The sequence below is a fragment of the Mirounga angustirostris genome, unplaced genomic scaffold (genome assembly GCF_029215605.1).
Source record: "Mirounga angustirostris isolate CCGP_5_RB_7025 unplaced genomic scaffold, mMirAng1.0.hap1 SCAF_1, whole genome shotgun sequence".
In the NCBI taxonomy this organism is placed as follows: domain Eukaryota; kingdom Metazoa; phylum Chordata; class Mammalia; order Carnivora; family Phocidae; genus Mirounga; species Mirounga angustirostris.
In genome coordinates this window covers 165,268,691-165,287,206 of record NW_026991709.1, presented here as the reverse complement: position 1 = coordinate 165,287,206, position 18,516 = coordinate 165,268,691, and the positions used below count along the sequence as shown (strand labels likewise).

General features: G+C 50.4%; 1 protein-coding gene across 1 annotated transcript in view; it reads right to left on the bottom strand.

Annotated features, from left to right (window-relative positions):
- Positions 1 to 196: 196 nt before the first annotated feature.
- The window catches only part of LHFPL4 (LHFPL tetraspan subfamily member 4), a 30,923-nt gene continuing 12,603 nt past the window's right edge, over positions 197 to 18,516 (bottom strand). The window contains exons 2-3 of the mRNA XM_045861905.2: positions 5,092 to 5,328; positions 197 to 2,365 (exon numbers count right to left, since the gene is read on the bottom strand). Coding sequence (XP_045717861.1) covers positions 2,265 to 2,365; positions 5,092 to 5,328 — 338 coding nt within the window. The 3' untranslated portion in view covers positions 197 to 2,264. The remainder of the gene's footprint in view (positions 2,366 to 5,091; positions 5,329 to 18,516) is intronic.

The window sequence follows — 18,516 nt, the reverse complement described above, 5'->3', positions numbered from 1 at the left end:
CACACACAGCAGCCGCTCCAGTCCCTTGGAGTCCTGCCTCCTTTATCCTCCTCTGCCCCAAGCTGCACCCCTGCACCCGTCTTCCGTCCACAGCTCACCCCTCATTTGCCTCCTTCCCTGTCCCTATTCCTTCTTCGTCTTCCCAGCCACCTTCCCCCCTCCACCCCAGGATCTCTGCACCAGGGTCCCCTTCTCCACTACTCTCTGCATCTCGCTTTTCTCCATTTCTCTGCCTCTCTCCACGCCTTCCCTCCCCTCTCTCATTCTCACTCTCTCCCACCTCGGTCTTCTCCCCCTTCCCAACCACTGGCTCCCTCCCACCCCCCACCCGCACCCTCCCCCCAGCCTCCCAACACTGGGCTTTGGTTTGGATCTTTGAGAACTCACTTCCGCCCCCCCACTGCCTCCCATGAGGCTCCCCTGACCCTCTCCTTCAGCACGGGCCCCTGGCATACAGCCCCTTCCAGCAGGTAGAACCCTGGGGGAGGAGAGAGGGGCACTGGGCCGGGGCCAGAGCACCAGGGGAAAGGTGTTTGCTCAAGACAAGGGAGTCAAGAGGGTGGAGGGTCAGGGCTTGGTGAGTTCCAGGTTTCAGGAGTCCTACCAGGACCCAGCATCTGATTCCAGTTAGGGTCCAGATGGGGGTCTCGTGCAGAGGATTTCTAGGGTCTGTCTTGGAAACCCTCTCAGGTCCAAGTCCTATGGAAATGAACACAAGACTGGCAAATACATGGCACTCGCTGCTTTTCTCCCCTCCTTTGGCTGAGGCCCACATAGGAAATGATGACAACAAGCTTCCCCAGTGAACCCGCAGAGGCCTCCCACTCCGGCTACACGGTGGACCAGTACTCCCTCCAGTACTCGAGGACAGAAGTAGGCACACTAGAGGAAGCCAACCTGCCGCCTGCACTGGGGGCTGAAAGGGGCTTTCCACGCCCAGGCCGCACGGCTCGGCCGCCAGGTCCACTGGGCAATGAGGGGAGTTCGGAAACACCTGGAGTCTCCCTCATTTGCCCCCAGACAAGGGGGAAGGAGATGCCCCCACAGTGGGAGGGGAGAGAGAGAGAAGACTCCTCTTCTGCTCCCCGCCCCACACATACACACACATACACGCTCACGCACGCACACACATACACACACACACACACTCATGCCTCAGCTCCAAGCACTGCCCATTGGGCTGCAGACCCTGGGCATATCACAAGGCGAGAGGTGGGCAAGGAGGAGGAAGTGGAGGTGGGGATAGGGTTACAAGGCCTGGGGATGGGGACAGGGGGTACCCTGTTCAGAGGTGACCTGCAAGTTCAAGTTATGCAGAAAAAGTATCAAAGAGGCAAGACAGTCTCTGCCCTTGGAAGATGCCTGGGTTGGGGGCATGAGAAGGGGCAGAGGGGGGACGCATCCCCTAATTCCCCACTCTCGGGCCCCCCTCCCGAACCCCCAGCCCTGACAACAGGGCCAAGAAGTCTGTGCTGTACAAAACAGGCCAGGGTCAAGGGTTCAGTCACTGGTGAGACATCCCAGCAGGGAGAAGGCCAGGCAAGCTCCAAGTTGAGCCCCTTCCAGCCCCAGCTGCCATGGTCAGACGCCACCAAGACAGGAGTCAGAGTGCCTCCTCCTACTGCCTCCTGAGCCCATCTGTCCTCAGGTTCTGGGCTGCCCAGGGCCTCTGTCAGCGGCTGACAGGGAGGCCCTGTGCCTTCTCCCTCGGTGCAGCTCGGACTCCTTTGGGAGAGGTGAAAACAGGCTGGCGTGGGCGGCAGAGAGGCCCCAAGGAGGCTGGTGGCACCTGGAGCTCTGTGATGATGTGATGGAACCATCATCAGAGGGGGGGAAACAGGAAAGAGTCCGGTCCACCCTGGGCCAGTGTCTTGAATAAGTTTCTGCAGGAGGCAGGGACCAGAGGAGGCAAGGATGCAGCCAGGCAGGAGCCCTCCAGACTGACAGGGCCTGGAGAACCGGAGCCGCAGTGCCTCTTCCCCTGGAGACTCAGAAGGGGCCCCGGGCCAGGCTAGAGAGGAAGGGAGAAGCCCAAGGGCCCAGCGCTCCAGCTCCCTCAGGTCAGTTGAGGGAGGAGCAGAATCAGGCCCTCCCCCACGCTGCATCCCAGCCCCAACCTCTTCAAAGCCGGGAGCTACAGGCAGGTAGCAGGTGAGAAGTCAGTCCTGGATGGGGTCTTCCCTCGGAGCTTGAATGAAGGGATGAGAGGGCAGGCAACGGGACAAGCTGAGGACAGGTCAATTCCTGGGCTGTGATCCTGGCCCTCAGGGTCCCTGTGAGTGAGCGACAGGACAGGGGAGGACACCCCATCCGGAGACATCACCCCCTGGCCGCAACACGGAGCTTACCGTAGAGCCCACAAAATCTATGAGAGAGAGAGAGAATTGGAGAAAGTCAGTGACTACCAGGGCACTGGGGCTCCCCCCGGCCACTCCTCAGGGCAGAGCTGGGCAGGGAAGTGAGCTTCACAGAGTCTGAAATCCAGCCAGGCCTCTAAGTAGGCCATTCAACCCTTCTGAGCCTCAATTTCCTCATCTGTACAATGGGCATAAGAGCCTACTTCACAGGGTGATTCCAAGGAGTGAAAAAAACATAAAAATTCCAGCTAAGGACTTTTCACAATGTTTAGTGCATAGTAAATGCTGGAAATGATAGCAATTTATTTTTGTTTTTACTTTTGTCCTGGAGGTTTGGCTCAGAACTGAACTGTGAGGCTCACTCATCTTGAGCTCCCAATGAGGGATGGAGCACCACACCCCTCTCCCCACCCCACCCTGCCCGACGCTGAGGGAAGAAAAACTGGGGCTCCTTCACATCACTTTAAACACCGAGCTTAGGCACTTTGGGGAGGAAGGAGAGGATGCTGGGTGGGCCCACCTCACAACAGTCACATCCCCAAACCCCTTCTTCAGAAAGGCCACATGGCTCTTAGTCATGCACTTCTAGAAGCTGCCACCAGAGGGCAGGCCCTGACCTCATACCAAGACCACAGAAACCACCAGATGTCAGGGTTTCCAGGGACAGGAGCTTCAGAGAAAGACAGGTTGGCAGCCCAACAGCCTAGGAGGGCCCTGAGAAAGGAAGCAGGCAGCAGGGAAGAGCCTGGCCTTTCAACTTGGACCAGGGTTCAAATCCTGGCTGCACCGCTTCAGTGACCTTGGACAAGTTACTGGACCTCCGTGGACCTCACCTTTCTCATTCGTAAAATGGTGGTGGTGATGCCTGCCTGGTGGGGAGACTTGAGGAGTGACAGCTTCTACTGAGTATTCACCAAATGCCCCTTAATAGACATAATCTTTCTTCCTCATCGGACAGCCCGGTGAGCTGGTACTATTTCCACCACCCTCATTTGAGGAAGTACAGGAAACTAAGGCTCAAGGAGGTGCGGTCCCCAGCCTGCTTCCGACACAGTCGGCCTCCAGTTCAAGGGTTCCACCACAAGACTAAACCACCTCCTGCCAGATGAGATAATAATCCTCACTGCCATTATCCCCATTTTATAGATGAGACTCAAGAGAGGAATATAATTAATGGAAAGTGCTAAATATAGACCCAGCAACATGCTAATAGCTCAAGCCAGGGTGTGACTATGAAAACCACTACTCCTATTCCTCATGGCAGGGAACACACACCCAGACAGACAGCTGTCTGTCCACTGCTGCCATGCCGTGCCTCCCGGTGCTCCGGGGACAGGGTGGGTCCCTGGCTCAGAACACCAAGCCTCCTTTGGAGAGCGATCTGGAACTATCATTACAATTTTAAGTGCGCAATTCCATTTCTGGAAAAACACCAAGAAAACACTGTGTATAAGGAGGCACAGACAAAGATGTCCAGCGTAGCATTGTCAGCGATAGTAAAATCCTGGAAACCTCCCTAACAGTCCCTAAAAGGAAAATAGTTAAATAGTTACAGTTCCTCCATCTGACGTAATGCCAGGCACTGGATAAAAAGGGTTCTCCATAAAAGGATAAAGAAAGATTTTTAAGACATGCTCTAGGTTTGGGAACAAAAAGTGATCTTACAAGGGATGTGTTTAGGACGACACCTATCCTGTGTTATATGAGCATATAACACTACTGTGTATTTTTTTAAAAGGTCATATATTGGGCACCTGGGTGGCTCAGATGGTTAAGCGTCTGCCTTCGGCTCAGGTCATGATCCCAGGGTCCTGGGATCGAGTCCCGTATCAGGCTCCCTGCTCCCTGGGAGCCTGCTTCTCCCTCTGCCTCTCTCTCTCTGTCTCTCATGAATAAATAAATAAAATCTTAAAAAAAAAAAAAAAAAGGTCATATATTGTATGTAGATACATAGATCAACATCTGATAACTGGTTAGCCTGGAGTCTCTGGCCTCGTGTATAAATTTTTTCTTCATTGGATTTCAACTTTACCTGATATATACAAAAGTTGACTAGGTATAAAGCATACTGTAACAAACACCTGTGTGGGCTCACCATGCAAGAACACCACCAATATTTTGTACATGCTTACACATCCCCCATCTCAAGCTCTTGGCCTCCCCCCTTCTATCCCAACCACAGATAAGCATCATCCTATCTTCTGTATTTATTGTTTCTTTACTTAAAAAAAAAAAATGCAGTTCCACTATAAATATATTTATGATTAAACCATACACTAGTTAGTGTCTCTTCGTTTTTGGTTGATCTCCATAAAAATATCACTCTGTTATCTTCTGGAACTTGATTTTTTCTCCCTCTGTCTCAGTATTATGTTTCTAGGATGTACCCATTCTGTTACTTATAACTGCAGTGCATGCAGTTTCAGTTATGCACTAGTCCATGATGTGAATGTCCATTTATTTACCCATCCTCCTGTTAATGGCCATTTAGGTTGTTTTTAGTGGTTTGCTATTTAAAACTACTGCCACATTTCTCATGGGTTTCTACTCAGAGTTGGGTTTGCTGGGGCCCAGGCATGCAAATGTTCGGATTTGAGGAATAACGTCAAATTGCTTTCAAGGTGGTGGGACTGTCTGCACCTTTTCCAGTTTTCGCTTCATCTCTAGGACTCGGGGACACCTGGAGGCCCCGCCCCCGCCCCACCCGCGGCGGGCCGCCCGGAAGCCCACTCGCCTTTGTTCTCCTGCTTGAGCTCCTCCTGCAGCAGGTCTGTTTGCCGGTTGCCCAGCACGAAGGCGAGGAAGGAGAGGATGAGGGCGTTGAGGATGCCGATGATGGCCAGGATGTACGCCCAGCGCACCGAACAGTCCCCCAGGGAGTACTTCCCGGTCTTGGCCCCGCACATGTCCCGGATCGTCTCGGCGTCCCAGCCGTCGGGAAAGATCATGCAGCCCAGCACGAGGCACAGAGCTGAGGGGGCGTGAGGCCGGGCGCACCGCCATGGTCAGGGAGGAAGAGAGAAGGGGTTGAGTACTCCCCAGAACCCAGAGGACCACCGCAGCCCCCCTCGGCTGGGCCCCGCGGGCCGCGCCCTCCCGCTCGGCCAGTCAAGCCAAGAGCCTGTTAACCACTTCCGTGGGTTCCAGAAACTCTAGAGTCTGGGACGGCCTCGTGCCTCGGGGAGCAGAACCTTTCCAGGACCCCATAATACCCCCATCAAATCAACTCCTCCAGGAAGGCTTCCTGGAAATACAAGGAAATAGCCACCCACGGTCACCTCCCTCGGCTCCCGTTAGCATCCTGACCATGCTTACTCCCTCCCATCCTCATGGTTCTTTATTTCTTTTTGTCCTCCATTCAACAAATATTTATTCAGCGCCATTTCCTTTTCTCCAAGACGCCGGGCATACGTTCTCATTCACGCAGTCGAGCCAGCCTCCCCGCCTCCCCTCCCCTGCTCAAAGGACAGACTGGGGAAGTTCTTTCCCCTACTCAGTGGGGGATGCTCCTTTTTATGTTGGAAATCACAGTACTACCTCACGGGGTGGTAGTGAGGATTGAGGGAAGTAATGCGCGTAAACACTCAGCCCAGTGCCTGGCATCTCCTCACTGAAGGCCCCTTGGGCGCCAGGCACTAGACTAAGCAGGAGGCGGGCGCATTACTTGGACTTCAGCCTCACAGAGCTTGTAGTTAGTGGGGGAAAGGTCATTAGAGCAAAGAGGCTCAAATCCTGACCCGGCTTTTTCCTAGATGTAGGACCTCAAGCCAGTTCTTTCCCCGTTGAGCCTCAGTTTTCTCATCTGTAAAATGGGAATAATGACGGCATTCAAGTGTAAAGATTACAGGAGACAGCAAATGTAAATGCTTGACATTGTAAATCCCAGGTAAATGTTAAATGTTATTATTATCAAAACTAGTCACAATGATACTAATAATAGTCACACAAATAAGGAAATAATTGGGGAGGGGGGAGCTTCGTTTAAGATGGTGGGGAGGGGAGAAAGGGCGAGGCCAAGAATTCTATTGAAATAGGCCCCTGCTGGTTCCCTCCTAGGTGTTCACTCTATGTTTAGTGACCCACCTCTGCCAATCCCAACCCACGTTGTATGGGTAGGCTCTTCCCAATGCCCAGCCTCGCAGGTGGGACCGAAGTCTGAACCAATCAGCACATGCCCCACACAGCCAATCAGAGCTGACCGAGTTCAGTCAGCCACAGGGACAGTGACCTTCCACTTCTGCCTTGCGGTGAGCAGCCAGCCGGGTGACTTGCGACTTGTGAGTTGCCCTTGATGTTTTCCTCTTAGTGCCTGACAGTCCCACCAGCAACGAGGTCACTGTGTCTGAGACCCGAAGGTTCCACACCAGGGCCATGGGGTGCTTAACCTGGGTTTCAGATGACAGTGATGACAAAGGGGGTGGTGGCCAGTTCTGCCCACTGTCCATGAGGCCCATCTAGTTCCCAGGGTGGGGAGGATGCCCTTGGCTTTGTCAGGTCTCTCCCTCACCTACCATTCAAAGTGCTCCCTAGTCCCCAGACTCCCATCTGCCAGCAGTACACTGGGGCCCCTCGCTCTAAGATTTGGCCTCCTGTGGCCTCCCCTGCCCTCCTGTGACACGACAGTGTCCCCACACCCCTAGGTTGTGCCCCTCAACCTGATGCAGCGCTCCCCCACAGCGCTGTGTTCTCTCTCTCTCTCTCTCTCTCTCTCTCTCTCACACACACACACACACACACACACACACACACACACATACACACTCAGGGCTTCCTCGCTTCCCCAGTGCTTGCCTCCTCCAAGATGATGCCCAACTGGAGTACAGCGAGTCGCTTACGGGCTGGGAAAAGAGTTCCTGGCAAAGGCGCTGGCAAATTCAGGAAGCCCTGGGGTGAGAATGAGCTTGAGGAGCTCAAGAATCCGACAAGTTTGAAGATGCACTTTAGACACCCAAATGGAGAGGGAAACTCGGGGGGAAATCAGTGCTGGAGATGTAAATTTGAGAGCTGTGGGCAGGTAACTCCCTTGGGCTGGAGTTAGGGAAACCGAAGAGAACAGGACCGAGCCCTGCGGCGCTCCGTAGGAGGAGCCTCGGGGCAAGGTCGACCGGTCCATCTCCCCATAGATCCCTGACATTTTGCAATGTCCTCCAGGCCCCGGAGACGGGAGGAGGGTCAAACGCCCGGAAAGGGGAAAGAGGAGAGAAGGCGCGCCCTGGGTGTCCGAAGGCTCTGTTCCGGGTAGCGCGCTCCCGCCTCCCCAGCGAGAGGCTGGGGGGAGGAAAGGAGCCTGAGAAAGGGCCAAAGCCAGCCAGCCTCCCCGCCTCCCCGCCTCCCCGCGTGCCGCCGCGTTTCCTCTCGCTCGCGGAGCTTCCCCGTTTCCATGGAGACTGCGCCCGCGTCCAGAGCTCCCCGCAGCGCGGCCGCGCTCGGGAGGGCGGGCCTCTCCGCTCCTCAGCCCCCGCTCAGCCCTCACGGAGTTTCCTCCCCGTGGCCCTGCGCCCGCGCGTTCTCGCTCTCACCGCTCACGTGCCTCTCCCCAGTCGCGTGCCTCCCCATTCCTTCCTCCTGTCTTTTTATCTTTCGTGTTCTTCATCTGTCTCTTCACAGCCCTACTCTCTCTCGGGCTTGTCTCGATCGCGCTCAGGGGCCGGCCTCGCCCCTCCTCCCCTTGTCTAGTTAGCTCTCTCCGCATTTAGCATTCGTTCAACATCCCTCCTCTTCTCTCTTCCTTTTCTCGCCTCTCTTCCTTCTCTGGATCTAGCCTCTCGCCCTTTCCTCTCCCCGGCTCTCCCTTCCTACATTGCACATGTAAATCCTGAGTGCCAGTTATGTGCGGGGCACTGTGCAGGGTGCTGGGGACACTGGAGGCCTGGTCCCCAGGAGAAGAGGCGTGTGGGGAGGAATAAAATCAAGTCAGCGCACAAGCGGAATCGTTATGCATGTCAAGGAGCGCTTGCAAGGAAGCGAAGACCCAGAAGAGCCCCAGAAGAGCCGGGTGTTGGGAGAGGGTGGGGGTGGGGCCTTTCCCTCCTCTGCTCTGCAGCCATGTAGCTGGTGGCTTCCGGGCCCCAGAGGCTGCTAGGCGAATGGGAAACACCCAGAAGTCAAGCAAATGGGGAAAAAAAGCCTATCAGATGGTCTCCCTGGACCTGGGGGAAGAGAGGAAAAGATCACTACTAGAGACAGCCTAGGACAAGGAAGTGACCAAAAGGTTCAACCATCAGGAGATGGAACGACTGCAGGCAAGGCAGGTTTCAGCATCCCCATGTCCTGGATGAGGAAACTGAGGCTGAGGTCTTTGGAGTCTGAGTTCGAGTCTCTCTTGGAAGATACAGACACGGGTGCAGGGTGCCATGTGGAGTGGGGCTTCTCAACGGAAGCATTTTTGACACTTGGCCATAGAATTCTTTATGATGGGGGGCTGTCCTGTGCCCTTGTGGGAGGTTGAGTCATCATCCCTCGCCTCTACCCGCCAGATGCCAGTGGCACCACCCCCCCCAGTCATAATAAAGAATATCTCCAGACATTGCCCAATGGCCTCTGGGGGGTAAATTTTCCCTGGTTGAGAACCACTGGTCTAGGGGAAGGGGCCCGTGGGTGGGGCATCTTTAGCCATCACCCTACAGCCCACTGACTGAAAGGGTTGTGACAAAATTAATAATATGGATATTCATAATGTGATAATAATGTTCACAAACAGTATTGTGTGCTTAACTACACGCCAGGGCGCAGAGCTCCTGACATCATGATCTTGTTTAATGCTATAATGAATCTATACAGTGGGAGAAGTCATCATCCTCATTTTACAGATGAGAAAACAGGCTCAGAGGAACCAAGTATCATATCCCATGTCACAGAGCTAGTCAGTGGTGGGATCTGTATTTAAACGCAGACAGGTCTTTACTTAACATTTTTCTTTTAATAGACTCACTTTTTAACTTAGAGGCATTTACTTAAAAAGTAAGCTTTATATCACTATCATGGAAAAGGAAACCAGGATCATTTGCCACAAATAGAAGGAAACTATAAATATAATGAAACCAAAACAATGTTCTTAGATTCTAGCTGGATACTTTTGCCTGCCAAATGCTCTGAGCTCTCTCTCTGTTTAAGAGACTTAATAGTGTGAGAGGATGTACTAGCCCCAAAATGAGCCTTTCTCCCTGGAGCCATGAGACACTGGCCACTGTGCACGGTCTCAACAGGAAGCAGGACTCCCATTCTTCACTGGACAGCTTTAGGCAAAGTCAGTTTACCTCTCTGTACCTCGGTTTCTTCATCTGTAAAATGGGGGTCATGACATCCTACTCATTTCATAATGCTTTTGTGAGAATCAATTGGGGTGAGAAGAGGTACACAAATTATTACTGGTGAAGCGGGGACGGGTCATGGCAACTCTTGGCAAAGTGGGAAAAAAATCTGGGACAAAAGAGATAAGCCTTTTCCCAGATAGTCAAGAACGGTTAACAGTAACTGCCTGGGGAAGGTAATAAGCTTAATTTTTACACATAATCATGATGGAGACCAGTAGTTTGCTACTATATCTGTTCCTCCCTCTTTCTTACTATTAGAAGTGCCAGTTTTTAGCTGAGAACTTGACCATTGAAAATAAAGACTGCATTTTCCAGCTTCCTTTGCAGCTATATGACTAGGCCACATGAGTAGGTAAAAATGCATGCAGATGTGTTATGTGTCTTCAAGGAAAATAACTTTACATAAACAGATTTACAAGGATGCCAGAATGTGATCTCTGCCCCTTTTTCTTCATCCATTCCTCCGCAGCCTGGAATGCAGAGGTGATGGCTAAGCTCTAGCATCCACCTTCAACAATGAGAACAAGGGCCTTACTTGAGAGTGGTGAAGCAGAGCTCTAGAAGGAGCTTGTGGGTGCCTGTGTGGCTCCGTCGGTTAAGGCTCCGATTCTTGGTTTTGGCTCAGGTCACGATCTCGGGGTTGTGGGATACAGCCCCACATTGGCATCCATGCTCAAAGCAGAATCTACTTAAGATTCTCTCCTTCTCTCTCTGTCCCTCCCCCCCCACCATGTGCTCTCCCTCTCTCTCAAAAAAAAGGGGGGGGTGGCGCATGGGTGGCTGAGTCAGTTAAGCATTCGACTCTTAATTTTAGCTCAGGTCATGATCTCAGGATCATGAGATCAAACCCCACGTAAGGCTCTGTGCTCCGTGGAGAGTCTGCTGGAGATTCTCTCCCTCTGCCACTCCCTTCCCCCCCCAATCATGCTCTCTCTCTCTCTCAAATAAATAAATAAATAAAATCTTTAAAAAAAGAGAGAAAAAAGGAGCTCTTCACTTCAGGGGCCACCATACCAGCGCTGAAGTGCCTAACTCTTGGGCATTTGTTTCACATAAGAGTCTAGAACCTGGCGTCATTAGACAGTTATTTTGGGTTTTCCTATCACAGGCAGCCAAACCTAGTCCTAACTGTTACAAAGTGTTACTCCTTTTGAAGTCTGTATCATATGTCTGTATTGGGAAAACAGCTTTTAACTCTGTGTCCTTGGGCAAGTCACTTCACCCTTCTGAACCCCAGTTCTGTCATCACAGAAACGGTGATATTTACTTCTCGAGGCCACAACACAGATTGGGTGGTCCATGTCATCACTGTAGTGGGGGTACCCCTCACTGTTTGTGGCGTGCGAGGGTGGCCACACACCCGCCGCTTGGGGAGCAACATGGCGGTGTTCGTAAAAATCATAAAGGCACTCATCCCTTGACTCAGAAATGTATCCTGGGCTGCACTGTGCACGTGCACGAAGGGTGTACACGGGGTATTCACTGCGCCACCATCTTTATAACAGAGGACTGCAATGTCTATTGAGAGGGAACTGATTAAATAAAGTATGGTATATCCATGCCATGGTATACTACAAAGCCATTAAAACAAGTGAACAATTGTATATGTTGTCGTGGAAAACCTTCTAAGATATATTTAGAAATTTAGAAAGCCGAGGCACACAATACAATGTATAGTATGATCCCATCTATGGTTTTTAAGAAGTTTGTACCTGCTCTGGAACAACCAGAAGGAATGAGCAGCTCCGTGAGGACTGACACAGCAAGTTTTCTGACACATGACTTCTGCTACAAAAAGCAATTATACTGTTGGGGCGCCTGGGTGGCTCAGTCGGTTAAGCGTTCGACTCCTGATTTCAGCTCAGGTCAGGATCTCAGGGTCATGAGATCGATCCCTGCATCCGACTCCACACTGGGCATGGAGCCTGCTTACAATTCTCTCTCTCTTCCTCTTTCTTTGCTCCACGCCCCCCACCACCACTCACTCTCTCTCTCTCTCTCAAATAAGTAAATAAAGCAAGCAAGCAAGCAATTGTAATTTTTTTTTTTTTTTAAATTTTAAGTAGGCTCCATGCCCAGGAACCTGGGTGGCTCCAGTCGGTTAAGTGTCTGCCTTCGGCTCGGGTCACGATCCCAGAGTCCTGGGATCAAGTCCCTCATTGGGGTCCCTGCTCGGTGGGGAGCCTGCTTCTCCTTCTGCCCCTCCCCGCTGTTTGTGCTCTCTCTCTCAAATAAATAAATAAATAAAATCTTTTAAAAAATAAATAAATAAAATCTTTTTTAAAAAAGGTGGGGGGAATGCCTGGGTGGCTCAGTGGGTTAAGTGTCTGCCTTGGGCTCAGGTCATGATCCCAGGGTCCTGGGATCGAGCCCCGCATTGGGCTCCCTGCTCAGCGGGAAGCCTGTTTCTCCCTCTCCCACCCCCCCTGCTTATGTTCCCTCTCTTGCTATCTCTCCGTCAAATAAATAAAATCTTAAAAAAAAAAAAAAAGTAGGCTCCATGCCCAACATGGGGCTTGAACTCATGACCCTGAGATCAAGAGTCACAACCTCTACCCCCTGAGCCAGCCAGGTATCCCAACAATTGTAATTTTTAAAAGTCAAATCAAACACATAGTCAGTGTTTTGCATGCTTCAGGCATTGTTCTAACTGTTCCATGTTTATTAATGAATTATTATCCCCATTTTACAGATGAAGAAATAGGCCCAGAAAGGTTAAGTGATGTGTCCAAGGTCACACAGCCAGAGATAACAGAGCTGGGATCAGACCCAGCCGGCCTAGGGCCAGGGCCCATGCTCCGAACCACCTCTCCTCTCCGATATATGAGCAGGTAGTCAGATCATACATTGGCATACTCCCTCATGTTTCAAAAAAGCAGGGGGTGATCTGTACATACAATGGGATGTTATTCAGCCTTAAAAAGGAAAGGAATTCTGACATGCTACAACATGGAAGAACCTTGAGGACATTATGTTCAATGAAATGTACTAGTCAAAGAAAGACAAATACTGTAGGATCCCACTTATGTGAGGTCCCTAGAGCAATCGAATTCACTGAGACAGAAAGTAGGATGGTGGCTGCGAGAGGCTGGGGGAGGAGTATGGGGGGTTAATGTTTAAAGGGGACAGAGATTCAGTTTTGCAAGATGAAAAAGAGTTCTGGAAGATAGAGAGATGGATGTGGTGCACAACAATGTGCACTTAAGAAATGGTTAAAATGGTAAATTTTATGTTATGTGTACTTTACCATGAGAGAGGGAGAGAGAGGAAGAAAGTCAGCAGGGGCAATACAGAAAATGACATGATGTATTTGCCTTGTGGACGTGTATGTAAACGCACAGAAAAAGATTAGGAGGAAAATGGAAATTAAATTTATTAAGAGTGGTGGCCTCTGGACAGGGAGGGAGTAGGGACTTTAGCCTTTAAATGTTTCAGCTTTTCTCAGAGTGAACGTCTTCATATACCACTCATGAAATTTAAAAACATTATTTAAGATACTCATTTTTCAAAGGACACACACGTAAGCTTGCATATCTGTAAACATTTCTAGAAGTATAGGGAGACAATTTAATGATGGATGTCTCTGAGATGTGGATGGGGAGGTGGGCGGGAAGGGAGGGAGGGAGGGGACACTTCACCTGTGCTGTCCTTTACTGTTGACTGTGTCTAACATCTGCATGTATTACTTTTATAACAAAAAATCTATTATGTCCAATCCTTTTCTTTTTTTTTTTTTAAGATTTTATTCATTTATTTGAGACAGAGAGAATGAGAGACAGAGAGCATGAGAGGGAGGAGGGTCAGAGGGAGAAGCAGGCTCCCTGCCGAGCAGAGAGCCCGATGCGGGACTTGATCCCGGGACTCCAGGATCATGACCTGAGCCGAAGGCAGTCGCTTAACCAACTGAGCCACCCAGGCGCCCTGTCCAATCCTTTTCCATCTATGCCAGGCCATAAAATCCCCTTAAGCTTTTAAAAAATAATTAAGAAACTAAAAGACAGTTAAAAGGAGAGCGATACTTGAATCTGGGAATGAAACTTGAGTGAGACCAGAAGTAGTGAAGAATTAATAAGAGCAAATGTATAATACACTCAGGTGTTTATTTTCTTTAAAGCTTGTGCTGTAAATGTGCCCTTATATAAAGCTTTTTTTTTTTTTTTTAAGTAGACTCCATGCTGGGCATGGAGCCCAACTTGGGGCTTGAACTTGTGACCCCGAGATCAAGACCTGCGCTGAAATCAAGAGTTGGATGATTAACCCAGAGTTGGATGATTAACCCACTGAGCCACCCAGCGGCCCCTATATAAAGTTTTTTAATGATGCATTTTATGCTCAGCTCTTTTAATAGCATTTCATTGTAACACTGTTACACCATCCTCGAGGGACATCTGCTAAGCTGGGTACTCCAAGAGGGAGGCCTCTGTTTTTGCTCAGTTGCCCCTTCCATGCATAACACACTACAGCTGCTACCCTTTCCTGGGGGTCAGACTGGTTGTCCCCAGGGCTTTCAGTCCCTAGGCAGACGCCACAGAAGCTTGCCATAGACTGAATTGTGTCCCCACAAAATTCACATGTGGAAGCCCTAACCCCCTGTGTGATAGTATTTGGGGGTGGGGCCCTTGGGAGGTAATTAGGGTTTGGTGAGGTCTTGAGGGTGGGGCCTCATGATGGGATTAGTGCCCTTATAAGAGGAGACACCGGAAAGCCTGCTCCCCGCACCCCCACCATGTCAGGACACAGACAGAGGGCACCTCCTTGAGGCTGGATGAGTACGCTCCTGGTGCAGGACCTTGCCCTGAGGAGGAACAAAGTTGCTGCATCTTAGAGCCATGCAGTTGAGAAAAAGTGTGATCCCATTTATGTACAGTTCAAAGACAGGCAAAACTAACCTACAAGATGAAAAGTCAAGCGAGTGATTACCTCTGGGGGTACTGATTGCAAGGGGACATGAGGTTCTTGATCTGAATGCTATCTCCACAGGCAGATTCACTTTGTGCAAATTCTCTGAGCCACAGAGGGGACATTTTCTGTACTTTTCTCTAAGTGTGTTATACTTCAATAAAAGCTGACTTTAAAAAAGGCGGCATACCATAGTGGATAAGAAGTGAACCTCAGAAATAACCAAGTGATCACTGGTTAGAGCACATCCATGCGATGGCACACCAAGCAGTCATGAAAGGGACGAAGGCAGCCCTTTATGTGCTGCTGTGGGACAGCGTGCGGATGTGCTAAGTGAAAGGCAAGGTCCCGAGCAACAGATGTGGTACCATGCTGGCACTCTGTAAGGAGTGGGGTGGGGAGAAAGAGGGAGGGAGGGATAATGTGAGTGTGTGTGTGTTTTCTTGCATGGACACAAAATATTTCTGGAAGGGTCTACAAGACCCTGATAACCCTGGTTACTTCTCAGGAGGGGAACAGAGTGGTGGGAGGACAGGAGGGGAGGAAGACACTGCACTGATAACCTGCTGCACATTTTGGATTCAGAACCATGTGAAACAGTTGAGGTGGGTGGGAGTTGTCTGCCAGTAGGTGACTATTGCTAGAGATTCTCACTCACTTGGAATGAAAATAATTAAAGCAACAAAGAATGGCAACGCACAGGCCAAATGTAACTCTCGGAAACAATGGATTAATCACAAAAACATAAAAATGAAAATCTCTAAACCCCTCTTGACTGAGCTTGCCAATTTCCGGGAATTTATCCTAAGAAAATGCTCATGGATATGCTCTCAGATTGAGCTACAAAGATGTCTGTCACATTGTTACTTATAAGAGAAAGAAGAGGGGTGCCTGGGTGGCGCAGTCGGTTAAGCATCTGACTCTTGGTTTCGGCTCAGGTCCTGATCTCAGGGTTGTAGGGTTGTGAGATCATCCTGCAGCCGCCCCCCACCCCAGCGCTCAGCATGGAGTCTGCTTGGGACTCTCTCTCTCCCTCTCCTTCTGTCCCTCCATGCTGCGCGGCCTCTCTCTAAAATAAATAAAAATAAATCTTTAAAAAAAAAAAGAGAGAGGGGCACCTGGGTGGTTCAGTTGGTTAAGTGTCTGCCTTCGGCTCAGGTCATGATCCTAGAGTTCTGGGATCGAGTCCCACATCGGGCTCCCTGCTCAGCGGGGAGCCTGCTTTTCCCTCTCCCTCTACTCCTCCCCCACTCGTGCTCTCTCTCTCTTGCTCACTCTCTCAAATAAATAAACAAAATCTTTTTTAAAAATAAAAATTTTAAAAAGAGAGAGAAAAAAGAGGAGGAGAGGGGGAAATAATAAAGGAAGAATGGAAAGAAAGAAGCAACTTAATATCCAGCAATATGGGAATACAGTTCTTTCCTACCACGGAATACCACTCCGCTATGAAACTTTAATATAAATTTCCTCAGGTAGCCATTGAGGAAGCTTTAATGATACAGAAAATACTTATGATATGTTAGGTTTCCAGAGGCTGTAAAAATTAAGATACAATATAATTTCACGTTGGGAAGAAACACTTACATAGTTATAGCAAATAGTTATACAGCATTTACCATGCCGGGCCCTATAGTACTTTACATACCTTAGTTCATGTAATCCACACAATAATCTGCATTATTATTTCCTTTTTACAGATGAGGACACGGAGGCACAGAGAGGTTATCCAAGTTATCCAAAGTCACACAGCTGGTAAGTGGCAAAACCAGCTGGGAAGTTTGAAGCCAGAGAGGCTGGCTCCAGAGCCTGCTCGTAACCAGTACTCTCTACTATTAGGAGTGTAGGCCAGGCAGTTAAGAATGATTCTGGGAGCGTGAGATTATGGATGTAATTTTGCTCATCTATAGTCCCCAGCTTTTCTACAAAGAACAATGATAACTTTACAAAGGTCTCAGAAAGGGGAGGTACGAGAGCACTGACGCAGCACAGAACGCATGGCCGGCCACTTGAGACCCCTGTGAGGCCCTCCCTGGGGTTAAGGAAAGGACCAGGCTGCATGTGGGGCTGAGGGGAGCCCAGTGGAGAGTCTGCATCCACACTGGGACCACAGCTTTCCAAGGGGCTGCTTTCCCAGCACCCCCGGCACTAGGGGGCTATAGGGGAAACCTCCGACAGGCTGAGCCCTCCTAAGGGAAGGACAGTGTCTACAGGCCCCTCGCTACCAAGTCTGAGCACTGGCTCTGCTCCCCCAGGGCAGGTGCTGCTCTTACAAGGGAGACTGGGCCTCTCCTAACAGTCACCCCCAACTCACTGTAGATCCAGGCCCAACCTTAGTGCCTCTACCAGCCCGGGATGCTGGGGGTCGGGACTCCTGTGCCTAGGCTCACCATCCCCCCATCCAGCACCCAGATGCTAGGAGGCACCCTGACTCCCCCTTCCCCTCACCCCCATATCCAATCCATTCCCAAAGTCGACTGACTTGACCTCCAAAACTATCCAGGATCTGACCTCTCCTCTCCAGTTCCACTGCACCCATCTGTCCAAGGCGCCATGATCTCCCTCCTGGAGGACCACAGTGGCCTCCTAACGTCTTCTCAGCTCCCACACTTACCCCATCATCAGCTGTTCTCTGCTCAGCATCCACAGTGAACTTTCAGAAACGGACGGAGCCATTCCCCTGCTTAGCGCCCTCCAAAAGCTCCCCCATGCACTCAGAATAAAGTGCTGATACAGGCTGCCCACCTTTCCCTCCAGTCATTAGGCTTCTACTTCCTACACTCTGGCCACACTGGCTTCTTTTCTGTCCCTTAGAACATGTCAAGCTCAGCCCCACCTGGAGGCCTTTGTATGGACTGTTCCCTCTTCCTGGGATACTCTTCCTCTGTAATTCAGTCCCCAGTTCCTGGTTCCTGATCTTGAGGACACTATAGTTTAGGAGGGGGACTATTAAGAAGACAAATAATTGGGGCGCCTGGGTGGCTCAGTTGGTTAAGCGACTGCCTTCGGCTCAGGTCATGATCCTGGCGTCCTGGGATCGAGTCCCGCATCAGGCTCCCTGCTCGGCGGGGAGTCTGCTTCTCCCTCTGACCCTATCCCCTCTCATGCTCTCTCTATCTCATTGTCTCTCTCAAATACATAAATAAAATCTTTAAAAAAAATAAAAAAAATAAAAAAAAAGAAGACAAGTAATTGTGGGTGGGGGGATGGGTGAAATCAGTAAAGGGGATTAAGGGGACGCTTATTGTGATGAGCACTGAGTCGTGTACGGAACTGTCACTTCGCTATATCGTACACCTGAAACCAATAGAACACTGTACATTAACTACACTGGAATTAAAATAAAATTTACCAAAAAAAAAGAAGACAAATAATTCTATCTGGTGTCACAGATACTGTTACAGACGATGGGACACCCATCACTTTGTGTGGTAATCATTTGGGAACCATATTTAGTATTTACTTCGCCACCCCCAGGCCCAGGCTGCACGGAGCCCATGCCTCTTAATTACCTTTACCCACCCATCCATGAATCCCGCATTGTCCTGGCTCGGCCCAGCCACATCTCCTATCTGGTTTGGTCGGAAGTCTCCTGCGGCTCTCCCCACAGCCTGTCCAGTCCCTCCAGCTCAGACCAGGCCCTCCCACATGGCTCCATCCTTCTGGGTCCCCCTCTGACTCCTCCAGGCCGGTGTCCTTTCTCAAGGCCATCCTTCTCAGTTTCTCAGTTGCTAATCTGAGCAGCTGCTCTGGCTCCTTTTCTGGCTCCTCCCCCACCTGCCTCTTAAAGGTCAGTGTTTCTAGACTCTCCCCTTCTCCCAGCACCTACTCTTCATGGGGCAATTTCACCTACCCTTAGACTCATTTCGATGATGCCTCACATCTCTATCTCCAGCTAAGACCTCTCCCCTACGCTCCCAGCCCAAATATCCAATTGTTTGTCAGATCTT